This window comes from Pleurodeles waltl, chromosome 1_1 (assembly GCF_031143425.1).
Source record: "Pleurodeles waltl isolate 20211129_DDA chromosome 1_1, aPleWal1.hap1.20221129, whole genome shotgun sequence".
NCBI lineage: Eukaryota > Metazoa > Chordata > Amphibia > Caudata > Salamandridae > Pleurodeles > Pleurodeles waltl.
The window spans coordinates 965,828,315-965,846,151 of NC_090436.1; the positions used below are offsets into that span (position 1 = coordinate 965,828,315).

General features: G+C 43.3%; 1 protein-coding gene across 3 annotated transcripts in view; it reads left to right on the forward strand.

Moving 5' to 3' along the window:
• EMCN (endomucin) overlaps positions 1-17,837 on the forward strand; it is a 678,554-nt gene that overhangs the window by 136,310 nt on the left and 524,407 nt on the right. For 2 of the 3 annotated variants that reach the window (XM_069230226.1, XM_069230227.1), the window contains exon 2: positions 13,083-13,145. The exons of the other annotated variant lie outside the window; for it this stretch is intronic. In XM_069230226.1, coding sequence (XP_069086327.1) covers positions 13,083-13,145 — 63 coding nt within the window. The remainder of the gene's footprint in view (positions 1-13,082; positions 13,146-17,837) is intronic. 3 annotated transcript variants of the gene reach the window in all.

Genomic DNA, 17,837 nt, shown 5'->3' on the forward strand with positions numbered 1-17,837 from the left:
GTAGTTCTTTGATTGGTCTTCATAATTGACGTCTTCGGAGGTGGCACATCCAGCGTTACTTTACTCCTTGTCACGTCCTTTGGGTCAGCTGATTCATTGTCCATCGGTTTAAGTGACCTTGTACATTTCATTAATCTACATTTGTTTCAATTTATTCATAACTTTTAGACTAAGGCACCGAATATGCGCTTGGGAACGGGTTTTGTATGATTACATTTGTCTTCCGAGTTGAAGGAAAAAGAACATTTGCAGGGTCATGGCCCTTTACGAGTCAGCACACTGAAAAAACAGAAAAATGCATTTAATATGAGAGCTGGGTAGCTAAATCCCACAGCTCACGCTAACTTAAGGCCTATAAAGAGTTTCAATACAGATTCAACAATATAGATGTTAATATAGGTTTAACTGATCACAACATAAAACATTCTATTTTTCATTATTAGTTTGCGTATACTTTGGTGGCCACTTCTCCGTGGTCATAGTTCGAGTGCACGTTTAAGCAAAATCGCTATTATTATTGTTTTCTATGCAGCATCATTACACATTGATATAAGCATTTCATTTCAATATAGGTTATGTAAGCTACGCTGTCTCAGTCCCTCCTCTGATGATGCTCGTCATCACACAAACCTTTCTCTTTAACCTTTCATTTTAATTTTTCACTTTACGCATAATGCGCATTTCAACATCTTGTCCCTTATGTGAACTCTCCCAAATTTCATTGAACATTTTCTCTCTTTAACTTTCTTCGTTTTTCCTGGTTCTTTTGGTCCAATTTCTTTTAATTTTATCATTCATTTTGCATGTCCCCCATAATCCTAATAGACAGGCTAGAACAATTAATAGACCCATTAGTATTTTTGCAAGTACCCCATTCCAAATGTTGGTAAACCAGCTCCCTACTCTGGCAATTCCCTTTCCAAATTTCTCCCAAACTCCAGATTCTTTCAAATCCTTCAAATCTGCACTATCTCTAGTTAGGTTAGTAAGCATACTTCTAATCTTTTTACTATTATCAGGAATGAATGAGCAGCAATGGCGCTCGTTGAGCATCTTGCAGACCCCTCCACTCTTTGCTAAAAGAATGTCTAAAGCAAGCCGATTTTGAAGAGTCATAGCTCTTTCTGCAGCAAGTTCAGTATCCATCAGGAGCATAGCCACTGTAAAATTTGTCAGCATGTTATCCACAATAGTAGACAACTTTTGAATCAAAAGATAACCCCTACTGAAGGGATTATAGCTCCAAAATATATCACCAATGACAGCAGCCACTGATTCTCGTTTTTGTCTAGCATGTTGTAATTCAGATGTTTTAGGTATTTGCTTTAAGTCATCAATCTGGTAAATCTTTGGGAAAACTATTCCCAAATAACATGTCCCATACCATCCTTAAGGGAGACGGTAATAAGCATTAAGTCCACAGATGTAATAGATCCCAGAGATCGCTGGATCCTGTCCATTCAACATAAATGTCCATTTGCTCTGAAACAAAAACACATGTCTACATTCACTCGTTCCCACAAACAAATTATCCTGCTCAGATTTTGGCCTATATATACAAAGCCTACCTACATGTAATGCGTCTATGGCTAATTTGCCTTGCGTTTTGATTGCGGTGTAAGCATAATCATTTGCATATGTGTGCTTTTCTAACCCTTTTTCTAATCTTTCTTTTAATGCTTTGCGTCTATCATCAGTGTGATCTAAAAAGCTTTTCTCTACAGGTGATAGTAAGCAAGTCAGCTTGTTGCGGTGTGCATAAGCAGTTCCAAATGTAAGCGTCGGCTCAAAGAATCCTCTAACCATTTTTATATCATGTTCCTTAGCTAGCTTGTTCAAAAATTCAATCACAGGCACAAAAGAGAACACAACATCCAGATATGAATAAAAGTATTGCACATGCTCTTGATTATAGAATCTGGTTAGTAGCAAACTACAGCTAATCCCGTACGTTAGGGGAAGGCTATGATAGGTAACCCCTTCTTGCACAGACGAAGGAATCTTGGTACACACATAACAGTCTTTCGCGTCCATGGTCTCTACATACTCATTCAGTAAGCGATAGAAGACATTAGTAGAAAGTTCCCCTTTTGAATTAGTTCCCTCATGCATGTGTCTTGCATCTTGCTCAAACTTATCCCACGGTGTTAGTGTTGTAGTTTCAGGTTTCGAAGTGGCATTTACAGTCTTTTTCTCCAACCATGGCATTCCCACAATCACTCCCACAATTATTGCACACACAATACCTATTATAAGGCTTAACCAACCACACACCTTACTTCCCTTGTTACTACCTTTATTATAAGCCATTTCTGTATAGAATCAGATAGCAGAGTAATAATCAACTCAAGGGTGATATAAACTTTTCTCCCTTGCTCTCCGCGTGTATTTACAGCATTTCGCTCACTCCAGGACCCCTTTTGTCAAATCAGGTTAGCAGCTTGTCATAATCAGGTTTCTTAAAGTCAAATCAGGTTCTAATGTTGCATCCGGTAATTTATAAGTCTCTTTCTTGGTTTTCAGTTTCCAGTTTTAACAAAGTCTTTTCTTTGAGTTAATTCAGGTACCGTAGTATTGACCTGGTACTTCTCGATCAAAACAGAATGCTAGGAATTTTTGTTGCCATTCAGATGTTGTAGCATATGCCAATTCAGGACCTGTATATCTTCTGTTTGCAATTCTCTTTCTTTTCAACCTGCGTTCACCTTGCAGTTCTCCGACACTTAGATCTTCCACTCGGGATGTATCAGTTTCCTCTATTATTGTTTCATCTGGTAGGCTTCTTATCCTTAAAAGTGGTTTCTCTGGCCAGTTATCACCTTTGTGCGTCATCTTCCGATTTGTCTTTTCAAAACGCTGGCTATCACCCTCCTCTTGTGATATGGGCGGTCATTCTGACCGCGGCGGGCAGCTGCGGTCACCGCTGAATGACCGCCACGCGGTCAAAAGACCGCAGCGGCCATTCCAACTTTCCCGCTGGGCCGGCGGGCGGCCGCCAAAAGGCCGCCCGCCGGCCCAGCGGGAAAGCCCCTGCAACGAGGAAGCCGGCTCCGAATTGAGCCGGCGGAGTTGCAGGGGTGTGACGGGTGCAGTGGCACCCGTCGCGATTTTCACTGTCTGCTAAGCTGACAGTGAAAATCTTTGTGGGTCCCTGTTAGGGGGCCCCTGCACTGCCCATGCCAGTGGCATGGGCAGTGCAGGGGCCCCCAGGGGCCCCACGACACCCGTTCCCGCCATCCTGTTCCTGGCGGTAAGAACCGCCAGAAACAGGGTGGCGGGAAGGGGGTCGGAATCCCCATGGCGGCACTGCTGAGGATTCCCTGGGTCAGGGGAAAACCGCCGCGGTCAGAATAGCCCAGGAAGCACCGCCAGCCTGTTGGCGGTGCTTCCGCGGTCCCCGGCCCTGGCGGTCATGGACCGCCAGGGTCGGAATGACCCCCATGGTGTTTTCACTTGATGGACCTGCAATTAGTTCAGGGGATGCCGGTACACTTTGGTCTCTTTCTATTATTTCTCCTTCTTCTCCTTCTTCTTCTTTTTGATCTGTAACGGGTTCAAGTTCTAACCCGTATCCGTCTACTTCTGGGAGAACCTCTCCTTGACTTAGTTCTCCTGCCGCCTCTGCTGAGATAGGCACTCTGTCACCTCTCTCGAACTCATTCACTGGTTGAGGGACAAGGCTGTTCTCAGTGGGCTCTCCTGCAGTCTCAGTTCCCTCTTGGCTGCTTTCTGGCCCTGAGACTTCTCTTCCTGGAACTGTTGTGCTGAAAACTTCAAGTTCCCCGTCAGTTGGGCACGTTACCTTCTTTGTATGACTGGCATGTACCCAATTTGGAATGCCTGCACATTTCACAGCAGTGGTTGTTGTCAAGATTACATGATATGGCCCTTTCCAACGTGGTTCCAAACACGACTTCCTCATGTGCTTCTTAACAACCACCCAGTCACCGGCTTGTAGGGTGTGACCTGGATCTCCAATCGGTGGCAATGTGTTAGCCTCTACCTGGTGAGAAAAAGAGCGAATCACGTCAGCCAAACCTTTGCAGTAGTCCAGCACCATATCATCTGTGATATTCACTAGAGCATTCACAGCTACTGCTGGCAACCTCATAGTTCTGCCCATGAGGAGCTCATGGGGGGACAGTCCTGTTTTCTTCTCAGGGGTGTTCCTCATCGACATCAGCACGAAGGGCAATGCATCTGGCCATTTCATATTGGTAGCTGCGCACATCTTTGCCATTCTTGATTTCAGAGTACCATTCATTTGCTCTACTAGTCCTGATGCTTCAGGGCGATAGCTACAATACAGTTTTTGTTTGATGTTTAGTGTGGCACGCAGAAGTTTAATCACCTCATTGTCGAAGTGTCTGCCCCTATCTGATTCTATAGAGACCGGAAACCCGAACCTTGGTATTAGTTCCCTAACAGCTTTGCAACTGTGAGACTGTCATTTCTACGTGTGGGGTAGGCTTCAATCCAGTGACTGAAAACACACACAATCACCAGCACGTACTTCAATCCTCCAGAAACAGGCATCTCAATGAAATCCATTTGCATTTTGCTGAAAGGACCACCAGCTCTCCCAATGTGGCTCAAAGTTACCACAGTCCCTTTCCCGGCATTCATCTGTTGACAGAGGATACAGGTAACCTCTGCGGCATGTCTGAATTTTGAGTTAAACCAATCGATTTTGAATGACTTGATCATTGCATCTCTCCCAAGGTGAACCTGTCCATGGTATAGCCTGGTGAATTGTGACAGAAGGCTGTTTGGCAAAACTAATTTCCCCTCCTCTGAGACCAACAAATCATCAGCCCTCTGTACACATTGCATTCTTTGCCAGGAAAATTTTTCCTCTTTACTAGCAAGACCCTGTAATGTCTTTAACTCATCTAGGGTATCCACCACCCTTAATGCAAGGTTCAAACATGTGTCATTTTCGTTTTTTGTTAACAATTCCCATTGTTCCTTGAACGATATGCAGTTCAATGTGCAAAACCTTGCGACTTGATCTGCATAACCATTTCCCATAGATACAAAATCTTGTGACTTAATGTGAGCGTTGCATTTCACCATGGCAATTTCAAGAGGTAACTGAATTGCATGTAACAAATCCTTTATTTGTTCACCATTTTTCACAGGAGAACCAGAAGAGGTCATGAAACCTCTCTGCGACCACAGTTGGCCAAAATCATGTACAATTCCGAATCCATATCTGCTGTCAGTATAAATAGTAACTCTCACATTCACAGCTGCTTGGCATGCCTTAGTAAGGGCAATTAATTCTGCCACTTGTGCGGAAAACACTTTCACGAGCCAGGAGGCTTCAATGATACCAGCTATGGTACATACAGCGTAACCAGCTCTTAGTGTTCCGACGGAATCTCTTAAACAAGACCCATCAAAAACATAATGCAGTCATTTTCTTTCAGCTGTGTGTCTTGAATATCTGGTCTTGGCTTGGTACATAATTCTGTTACCTCAAGACAATCGTGCTCAAATTCTTCCTCATTGTTAATTTCAGTATTTTCAGTAGGAAGTAAAGTTGCTGGGTTCAATACAGTACATCGTTTCAGCGAAACATTAGGTGACCACAGTATGATTGTCTCATATTTAGTAAGTGGACCATTTGTCATGTGCTGTGTTTTGGTTCGAGTCAACAAAATTTCAACTGAATGTGGAACCATTACTGTTAGGGGGTATCCCATGACTATGCCTTCACACTGCGTGAGGCTCTGACCAACTGCTGCAACTGCGCGCAAACAACCTGGTAAGGCTGCTGCGACGGGGTCCAAGGTAGCTGAAAAATACGCTACAGGGCGATTTGCACCTCCATGGACCTGTGTCAAAACAGACAAAGAACAAGCATCACGTTCATGACAAAACAATAGAAAAGGCTTCGTATAATCAGGCATACCTAACGCTGGTGCCCTGCACATGCACTCTCTCAATTCCATGAATGACTCAAGCTCTTCTTTGGACAAGGCTATGGTATATGGCTCATCCTTGATCTCTTTGCCTGTCAGTTTTATCAAAGGTTTTGAGATGATCGAGAAGTTGGGTATCCATGGGCGACAGTAGCCCACCATTCCCAGGAACATTCTGACATCCCTTTTCGTTGTTGGGGGGTTCATTTGCAAAATGGCTGTTATTCTTTCCTTTGATATTCTCTTGGACCCTCTTTCAATCAGATGCCCCAAGTATTTCACCTCTTTCTGACAGTACTGCAGCTTCTTGGGTGACACCTTGTGTCCGTTCTTTCCCAAATGATTCAGTAAGGCAATTGTATCATATTTACAGTTATCCCTTGTTTTGGATGCAATCAGCAAGTCATCAATGTACTGCACTAGAGTCGAGTTAAAAGGCAGTACTAAGGATTCCAAATCCTTTTTCAATATCTGATTAAAGATGGACGGTGATTCAGAACACCCTTGAGGAATTCTGCACCAACTGTACACCTTAATTTAAAACTGAACAAAAATTGGCTGTCCTCGTGAAGAGGTATCGAAAAGAATGCCTGTGACAAGTCCATAACGGTGAACCATTCAGCATCACACGGAACTTTAAACATGATCACTGCTGGATTGGGCACTATGGGACAACATTTTACCACAATCTCATTTATTTTCCTCAAATCCTGCACAATTCGGACTTTTCCACAGGGCTTTTTCAATCCCATTATTGGAGAATTACATGGACTGCTCAAGACTTCTTTCAGGACTCCCTGTTTCAGAAAATCTGCAATTATTTGTGACACTTCAATAAGAACATCTTGTGCCATATGATATTGTGGCACCTGGGGAAACACTGCATTTGGCTTCACTTGTACTTTAACTGGTTCCACACCTTTTTTTAGTCCCACTTCCTTTCCTGTCAGGTCCCATACTTTCTCTGTCACAGTTCCCTGTAACTCGACAGGTAGGTCAATCATTGTAAGCATCAGGAACAAGGTAATCAAAGGATAATCTTCATTTGCCGTCCCTGTCTCTTCCTCTGAGAACTGACCTTCGTCTCCTTCATCATCACTATTTGTCTGTACTTCGATTCCATCATTGGAACAGGTAATTGAACATTTTGTCTTGCACAGTAAGTCCCTTCCCAGTAGGGATACCGGACTCGAATCACAGACTACAAATCTATGCAGTCCCTGAAAGTTGCACATCTCAACTTGTACTGGATCTGTAATCGGGTTTGTCAGGTATTGGTTTGCTACTCCGACTACCCTTATAGTATGCCCTGAAAGTGGTAGTTTCGGAACCTCCGCACTCCTGACTGTAGAGCGTGTAGCTCCGGTATCAACCAAAAATGAGATTTGTAACCCATTACCTTCCCCTCCACATAGGGACCCCTCTGATCCACCTCTAGGGATGCTGCAAGCCTGCATTCTTCACTATCTGAGCTATCATCCGACCATTCTTCATTCATGCCATTTTCACCTCGTAATGGGAATTGCTGTACTGTATTATTTTGACTCATTACCTGACCTGTGACCTGTTGAGGAAGCATGACCTGTTGCTGTCCCATCGGAGCCATTGGTAATTGCATTTGCTGTCTAGGTACCATGGGAACCTGCTGTTGTACTTGCTGCATCTGCGCTGGCTGAAAACGCAGAATATGCATCTGCTGCATGGGCTGTATCCCTTGCATCTGTACCAGGTTATTCTTAAAGTTCGGATTTTGTGTCTCGGTTTTGGACCTCTTACATTTTGCAATGTACCAACATTAGTGCTTTGTTGAACGACACCATCCTGCACCACATTCGGGCACTCCCGTTTCCAGTGCCCCACGCCCCGCACGCGTGACATGGTGACATCTTTTTCACTCCTTGTGCGTCATTTTGAACCAGAACGGTATTCAACGCAATTCACGAACCCTCGGCCTCGACCTCTCGGTTGCGCCTAAAACACACCATTCATTTGTGGTTGCTGCTGTATCATCTGCTGGGCTCCATTTCCCTGTATTCCTGCCTGTGCAGCCCTTATCTGCATCACCATCACTTTCTCTTTCAGCTTTTTCTGTTTTAACTCAATTTCGTCGCTACAATATTTTGCATACTGCAACACCTCATCAATTGGCTTCGCTTGCCAACAAATCAAATGATTCTTAATCATTTGACTGACCTCTGGTCTCAGCCCTTCAACAAATCTGAACACAAGATGGTTCATGTCCTTTGGCTCAATAGTCTCAGTACCACTGTAATGCTTGAATGCTTTTAACAACATTTCACAATAAGCATGTATAGATTCCTTAACCTCTTGCGAGGTCCGGTCGATTTTCTGCCAATCAGTCACCTTCGGCGACACCTTTTGTTTCAAAAACTCAATCATCTTATGATAGTACTTCATTTCCTCCTCAGAGGGAGCTCCGGTCACCTTATCCCTTGCCGGCTCCTTCGTCAGCCAATCTACCCCTCTCTTACACTCGAGCCACAAATCAGGCAGAAGAATGATCTCGAACAAGGTATTCAAAATCTTCCCAGAGACACTTCGCAAGCTTCTTAAATCTGTCTGTTTGCTGATACCACTCGATCGGCTTCTCCCTCAATCTGGGATAATCGTTAGTAAAGGATAGGATGTCTCCTCTGGACCATGGTACATGTACTAAAACACCCCCAGCTGTTTCTCTCTTTGGTAGTATTTTTACTGATTCTGTGTTGGGTGAGGTTTTGGTCTGACTTGACCCTGGACTGTCACCTTTTTCCTTATCTCTTTTCTTTGCCCATCTGCCTTCCCCTTTTTCTAATGCACCCCAAATTTGCGCACTTTGCAATAGTTCTTTTAAGTGCGCCTTCATTCCGGCAGACCTCATGTGCTCAAAATCTTTCGAATCAAAGTCTAATCTGTAACTTCTTTTCAAATGTTTAGTGTTTTCAATGTCAATATTGTATTTGTCTGCCAGGTTTGCTAATCTCTGATGCACCTTGCCCACTTCTTTAGTAATCTTAGGGCACAGGAATCTCAGTTCTGCTTCCGTGTACGACTCCAATCTGTTTACCCCCATGGTCCCTTCCACTAGTTCGGCAGCCTCCACTCCCAGTCTTATGAAGTTTAGGTAGTCATCTTGCCCTACCTTTTTTGGTTCTTCTGCAGTCACTGTAGTCTTTTGTGAAGTATAAGTTTTCTCTAGCTATTCATTCAGCTGTTTCACTGTAAAACCTTGCAGTGAAATGTTCCCTGCATGTATCATTGGCGACTGTGAAGTGTTTGTGTTTATCTTTTGTGGAGTTAAAACCCCTAACCCTGCCTGACAAGGGTGTTTCCACCGGGCTAAGGTCTATTAAGAATCTCGGCTTTTCAACTGCCTGTTCTCCTGGATCCATTATCTGGGGAGTTCCTATGGACCCTCCTCTTATCGCATCTTGGGTCATCACTCCCTGATCACATACACCAGATTTGCCTTGTGCATACAATGGCACTGGTGGACCGACAGTAATTGGTAATGATATAGCGGCAGGTCTCTCACATGGTCCCAAGCTTCGTGGAGCAGTAACTCCATAGGTCTGTTCCAAAGTACCTGGGACCAGTACTATTGGAGGACCAGCCACTGGGTTGCACCCTGGTATCAATTGTGGTTGCGGCTGGGACAGCAATTTCAGAGTTGACTCAATCTGCACTAACCTCGATTTTGTATATATCGGGTCTGGCGGAACTATCAGATTTGTAGTAGTCTCAAGTACTGGGACGTCTGGATAAATCCTCTGTATCTGCGGTGGAGGTTGCAACTGTATCTGCATGTCCGGCGCAGTGGTTACACTGACACCATTCTATATCGAAGTCGTATCACTAGTCTGTACCGTATCAGCAACTCCCTTCTCCTGCGTCTGGTTCCCAGGACCCACGCTAGTGCTCGGAACACTGTCGCTCACCGCATAAGGTGGCGGGCGATCGTGTAATAATCGGTCCATGAATTCTTCATCGTCTGAATCATCTTCCTCTTCCTAAGGTCTCTTATTCTCTTTAGACTTACTAGAGTCTTTATCTGTTTTACAGGATGCTTTCTTTCCCTGTGATTCTTCTCCCTGAGCTATTGCTGGGAACAATTTTAATCCGTCAACGATTCAACCGTCTCCACATTTTGTTCTCGTTATCCCACCTAGCTTCTGCAAAAGATTTTTCTGCCCTTTTTAGCCTTCTCTGGAACCTTTCTTGTCTATGTTTAAGAGCCATCAAATCCCAAATCGCTAAAGCCTCATATTGAGCTGGCCTCGGAGGTGGTTTTTGTGTACTTAGCATCCATCTTAAGTTCTCTAGCACTTTCGGATTGAACGTCCCATGTTCTGGGAACGCTAAACATCCCTCTTTCTCTGTTAATTTGCGCCACTGTTTCATCCATAAACAAGGCGCGACACCCTTCTCCTTCATAACCATGTAGGCTGGAGTACCCTCAGGCGGTGTAGGCTCCCCATCAGTTGCATAATATATGCGTCTCCTTTCAGAGCGCTCTTAAATACCTTGACAAAATTCATTTTGCGATTTTCTCTTATTGTATTTAATCAGAAAGTGACTTAGTTCCCAGAACACTCTTCACCCACCTTTCTCAACCTATTGCATATCACGGATGGCAGCCAATCTGTGCGCGACCCCTCTCGACAACTGACCTATCTCAGCGCGGCACCACTGACATCACACTCACACACTGCAGCTGACAAAGTCTTGTGACTAGTCCACTCTTCACTGAATCCACACAAACTAATGCAAAAATTATTGCGAGCACCTTTAATGACAACACAAATCTGCCGGTTTACTACAGGAAGGGTAACACATTCGCTTCAGAACTTTACAGAGATTTCACTTGAAGCCTCGGCTGCTACTCTCTCCTTCTCAGCTCCCGCATACGCAAGCAGAATTCGGCCCGCAAATTCTACTCTCGACTTGTCAATGGTTCGTCCTAGTGCACTTTAGAACTTGCCAAATCTCCATCGAAGGTTTCACTCATACGTTTTGACTCAAACTCGACTTGTCAACCACGCCCGATTGACCTATCAACCGCACAGATTTCAACATAAACCCAAGTGTCTCTTACACTTGTCAATATACTCCGGAGTCTTAGACCACAACGGGTCCGTACATAAACAACCAACCACGTGGATAATTTTGAGCACAAAGCGCCACACTCATGTGAAGTACGCCGACTTCCCTACTCTCATACCGCGGAGTACGCCCACTCCTACTAAAACAACATTTACCTGGCCTAGATACACACAAACTTCATCAATCACCTGCAGAAAGGCATAAGCTGAGTAAGCGCAATCCCTATACCACACACATTATCACGCCGAGAACATTCCCATCTCACTTAGGCAGGCTCCGAGATCCCGGGAAAGTCATGGTGAATTTAGAAACCCATCATACCTCCAATTTGCATTATCACAGAAAAACAAATTTAAACAATGATTCTCCGTCCTAGGGCCCCAAAGGGCCAAACCGTCGCTCTGCTACAAGAACTGTTAACGCGTCCTTTTATGTTATTTTATTACACATTAGGACTCGTTTTAGGCCAATGAATCTTTTGACCCAGTTGAGAGACACTGTAGGACGAGATAGCTGATCAATATGTCAATCAATATATCAATAATGTCATCAATATTTATCACAACAATGCATTTCACTTCGGTCAAAGACATTAATTAAATTGACGACGCAACCATGACCATTCAGCCATGAATAACCACACCTCTAATAGAATTTTATGAATTTTATTCCCTATTAGTTACAATCTAAGATTAAATGCGTCAATCTCAAAGCCAAGAAACACAGCAGCATAATTACGATATGGCAACTTTGGTAAGATTTCAATAAGGCAAAAATCATAAACATCAGAATGTAACACGGCGTAAACATAGATCAGATTATAGCAGAATGTCAAATATGCGTCAGTTCAACATAACATAATGTCAGTCGTTTGTCTATTTGCATCAAATAATGATCTCCTGTTCTAACCACTAATTAGCATTGGCATTTTGGGCTTCATGCAAAACAATTTATAACACCAATTTGGAAAACATCTAGCTATGGCCTCTGTCAAAAGCGAGCAGTTGGTACCTAGAAAGGAAAAGCAAACAGACAAATTACAAATTGCATTGTCATAATTACCCTCCAAAGATTGGATCAGCGCACAGGTTCAGTCTTCGTCTTCAGGAAGTTAGTCAAAACACCATCAGTCTAAGCTCAACTAAAGGGCATAGGAACACTTTTCTCTTAAGGAGGAAAGTGTAAATGGGCAGTCTATGGGTGAGGATGGTTTTAATAAGCCTCAAAGTCACCAAACAGAGTGACAGAGTTTCTGGATAAAATCAATAGCATTCCCTACCTAGTTCTAATGACCCTTCTGTGACATGGGTTTTTATCCCTTTCCGTAGTACATTCCCCCAAAATTCTATTGGACATTTACTAAACCCCACTATCTTTAACCTATCAAATTTAACATTTGGTAATCCCAATTGTCACCCCACATTAATTCGTAGTTCTTTGATTGGTCTTCATAATTGACGTCTTTGGAGGTGGCACATCCTGCGTTACTTCACTCCTTGGCACGTCTTTTGGGTCAGCAGATTCATTGTCCATCGGTTTAAGTGACCTTGTACATTTCATTAATCTACATTTGTTTCAATTTATTCATAACTTTTAGACTAAGGCACCGAATATGCGCTTGTGAACTGGTTTTGTATGGTTACATTCGTCTTCCGAGTTGAAGGAAAAAGAACATTTGCAGGGTCATGGCCCTTTACGAGTCAGCACACTGAAAAAACAGAAAAATGCATTTAATATGAGAGATGGGTAGCTAAATCCTGCAGCTCACGCTAACTTGAGGCCTATAAAGAGTTTCAATACAGATTCAACAATATAGATGTTAATATAGGTTTAACTGATCACAACATAAAACATTCTATTTGTCATTATTAGTTTGCGTATACTTTGGTGGCCACTTCTCCGTGGTCATAGTTCGAGTGCACGTTTAAGCAAAATCGCTATTATTATTGTTTTCTATGCAGCATCATTACACATTGATATAAGCATTTCATTTCAATATAGGTTATGTAAGCTACGCTCTCTCAAGGTCATCACTGTTTGATTCTTTTACAGCCAACACAGAATCGGTAGCAGAAGGATCAACAGCCCAGCCCAGTTTGTATACACATGTTGCAGGTATGTGAATTTTGATTTCAGCAAATCTTCACTTGAACTGCAGAAGTGCTGGAAAGTGCTCCTAAAAATCAACTTGTCTCCCATCAAAACATACTACTATCAGCTTCTCTCATATCATGCACCCTGGAAACAAATAAGAGTTCAAATTTGTCTCTGGTGATAGTGTATATGGGGATCCAGGGAGTCCGCTCTCTCAAATCATTATCCACATTGGTAGTTTTAATGCGATTTACCCCGACTATCTCTACCATATTACTTGCTTCCAAACCATGATCATCCCGTGGGTTGTTACTTGTCGCACTTTCATTAGACACTTGTGCCATCCTTGGTTTAGACATGCGCCTGCCCTCCTTGCAGACTTTACAGAGTTGCCCTGTCAATTCATACAAGGTACAGACCTTATTCAATACCAGGTATCCTTTGTAGGATGCCAGATGAGAAGTTCTACCACGACAATAACAAGTAGTCTTATTTTCCTCACTTTTACTTCTCCAATTATACTCTTTGTTTGTTGTTTACATTATAAATCTCACAATTTTTTCTGTCATGTCGAATGCAAAGGCCTGTGATTTCAGATTCTTTGATGAATCAATCCTCATGTGGCCTTCTATTGGGTTTCTTCCGCTGAGGGGATTACAGTCATAGGGTGTGCGATCCACAGCATTTATTATGATACAATTCTCATCTATTTGGTGATCTAAAATCTGAATTTTCTACCCAAGTAGCCCCTGACAGTGACAAGGTCATAGAAAATTACTGGCCCAAATGTTTTCAGTGGAGGCAACAAAGTGTTAGCGTGCACCTAATCTTCATGGAATCAGCTGCATCAGATTTGTATTATGTGAGAAATTGTTAAGGTTTTCTGTCCTTTGATACAATAATCCTGTACCATTAACCTGGAGCCTTCCAGCTAGTGTCCAGAGACGGTTTTATACGTGTGGGTGCTGTTTAAATAGTCTCATTCACCCTTTCACCCATTCTCAAACTCATATAAAATATTCATTACACGTTGATGGCATGATTATCGTACTAAAGTTTTGATTCTTGAAAATTATAAAGGGCCATAATCTTGTTTCTCTATTTTTTGTGAGAAATGAAAGAAATGTGGTCCTTTCTTAGTCTCTCCACAAATGTATGTTTTTAATCATACAAAGAAGTACCAGTGTTCTACTGAATTATTTAAAATTCACGAAATGAAGATCACAGTCTATTATTTACTTGATATATTTCTTTTAATCCAAGCGAAACGTTCTATTTTAGTTGCAGGCTATGTTGTGCCACACTGTTGGAGGTTTTGCTGACAGCTGATATAAGCCCAGGTTTCATGTATGAGATGCCCATCAAGAGCGCTGCGTCGTGACAGTGAACCCTTTATGCGGGGGTGACAGAGTAGCGGATCCTTGATTCTTTAGCAGATGGCCCCCAGTCTGTCAGAATCGATGTTTCCACATAACATTTAGATGCATGTTAACTTCAGAGTTTCTGATGCAGGGCCGAACTGGGGAACCAAAAGAAGCCGTGGCAAAAATTCTCATTCCATGCATCCATTCTCTCTTTCTGTCTCATTCACTCTTCTGATTGCTCTTTCTCCCACTCTCTCTCTTTCTCTCTCTCTCTTGAAGCCTTCTGCAATTAATCTCGGGGGACGTTACAGAAGCACGTGGAGTTGCCCTGGGCTTTCAAATCCGGCTTTTTGAAGTCTTTAGAGATCCTCGCTAGGCAGATTGGACTCTCTACATGGCACAGGAGTGAGTGATTCCTCAGCTCTGCTGACCTGGTAAGCCTGCTTGCCAACTGCCAGAATCCACATGACCCTCTATATCTTGGGCTCCTACGAACAATGCCAGTTCTGATGTTCATTACACTTAGGGCCTGATCACAACCTTGGGGGAGGGGATTTCTCTGTCCCAAACGTGACGGTTATCCCGTCTGGTGTTTTACAAGTTCCATAGGATACAATGGAACTTGTAATATGGCGGACGGGATATCCGTCACGTTTGGGACGGAGTAATCCCCTTGTCCAAACTCGTAATGGGGTAACACCTACCTATGTGCCTAAGATGGAACTGTCTATTTTTATCTGCGATGCATCAGTTACATAGTTCAGAACCACCACCCCCAAATAATGAAACCCTAAAAATAACGTTTAGAATATAGTTAATTATACTTGCAACAAAGGAGCACACTTTTTTAAAAAATTTGCTTGTGACATCAGATGACATGGGGCGGCTCCTCCCTTATAATGGAAAAGTGTCCCACCACTGTCAAAAATGCCCCCAGGCACTGCCCGGAGATGAAAAATAAAATGGTGCTAAAGTTAATTTATCAACATACTATTTTTCATCCTCCGTCCCGAACCGAATGACAGAACGGGGTGGGGCTACCTAGGTTCCAGAAGCAGGGAGGAGTGATGGTCTGTCTGTGCACTTGTTTAAAGTGTGCATGCCTCTTTGGCGACCATCTTGTGACAGCTGGGTTGAGAGCAAGCACAGGCCTCCAGTGCCCTCTGGAGTGCCGAGAGAGGCCTCTCCCTCCAATTCTGGCACTTCTCGCATGCTGGTTAACAGCATGAGAGCAGTACCAAGATTGGTTAAGGGAGTTACCAGAGCGCAGAGTACTTCACCTTGCAAACAAGGAAAGTTATTTTTATTTTATTTGTTTTATTTACCCTCTCCTTGCACCCACTCCCACTCATTTGTACACCCAACCACTCTCAGTAGTTGTCGATCGCCCCTGCAGATGGCACATTAATATGTGCTAAGAGAGAGAAGTTAAGCATTGACAGTCGACAACAAACTTGTTTTCATTTTAATCACTTTTGTTCCTAGGCCAAATTGCAAGTTTTATTGTGAAACCATAAGCTGGTCAGATGCGTTGCAATTTACCTCTGAACACTGCGCAGATCCCATCTCACTTTATGTGAGATCTGTGTTACGTAACGAACTGCAAATGTAATACCTGCTGTGAAGAATAAATATGACTATGCAGATGCAATAAGTCACATATGCACAAGATGGGAAAATACAATTAGGAAATTATGTTGCCTCACCAAGATGCACTGTGCTCTACGTCGATGTTTCTAAATGTGGATTTTAACAAATGTGGCAGATTTCAAATTTGGCTCATGTTTCCCAATTACTTATAAAAAGTACCTTTAAATTCTTTGGGAAGTGAGAAAAACCTCAACAGCACTGAGGGCATGAAAGTGAATGTAAACACGAGAATTAATTCTGATCACTTAACTTAGCCAAGATGAGTGTGTAGAGTGCAGAAGGGAAAATGTAGCGAGTTTCCGGGCACCCACATGAGCGTATGAAATGTCCACACACCCCAGTGGCGGGCGCGGCCGAGGGGATAAACAAAAGGGTAGCTGACCACTTGAGGTCACTTCCGGTCTACAACCTTACTGAGTGTAGGGTATTATGCAAGGGATGTGGAGGCCCTTTAATGTGGCAGTATGATGGCAAAAAGGATGTCGATGGTCCTTACTGCAGTAGTGCTGGCAGAGTCAGAAGTTAACCCACACCAGTTCTCATCATTAACGGAAAACCAACTCCCTTTTAGGACGCTGTGACCCACCCTCACCACTCCCACGGACCTTGCTCCTTGAAAAGCTTGGCAGCAATGGAGGTGTCTGCGTTTGGGGCACCTGGAGCTGTGCAGGGGGAGCCTGATTGGTGATGAACCAATGCAAGCAGCACTGGTTCCGCCAAGACGAAAGGTAATGCGGAGAGTGGCATATATAGCGCCCACTAGTAATAGGTATCTGCCACCCCAGGCATTTAGCAAACTGCAGCCAAAAAAACCTGAGGCAAGTGAGACATGGTGCACTTCCTGGTGACAAAAAGCCACCACAACAAGCAGAAGACATTGCAGCAGATGAATGGCACCGCTGAATACTGCAAAAGCCCCACAATCAGTCAGAAGCACCATCTAAAAAAACCTAGAAAGAATACCAACAACTAAAGCTGTAAGAAATTCAAAGACACGATCGAAGGAACTAGCACAAAGTGCCTGGCTAAAATGCAAGAAAGGGATTGCATGACAATTTTTATCTGAAGCAGGTCATGATAGCACTCTGCGGCAGCAAACGTGGTTGATGACCCACCAATTTCCCATATCCAGGCACCGATAATACACCAAGGGCAGCCGCGCTATTGGCCTTCTGTGAGCTAGTAGACCCTGTCACCACAGCCCCAGATGGAAAACTTAAGAGGGCCACCTCAACAATTACTTTGGTGCCACAAGGAATGCAGACAACAAAATAAAATGCACTTTGTTGGGCAGAAGGTAAATAAGCTTTTTGAATCTCTTGAACACAGAAACTGATCACAAATATGATTTTGCTGTATCTGCGCTGAATGTGCATTTTGACCCGCAGCTCTATTCAGATTACAATTGTACAGTTGATAGGTTTTTACACCCTCCTGGGGTGTAGGTCCTCAGTACCGAGCCACCTGGTCTTGCGAGTCACCTGGTCTTGCGACAATGGAGATTATGACTGGAAGACATACTCACCCTAAGGGAAAATGTCCTAAAGACCCTATTTTATCTTATGGTTTTCAAGAAGGGGAATCTTTGTTGTGAAGGAACACAACACTGCTAATGTAAGTTACAATCAATGGAAGCCTTATCCCTACTGTCTCTCCCAAACTATCCCCATCAGAAAACAGATGTGCCACCATTCTAAAC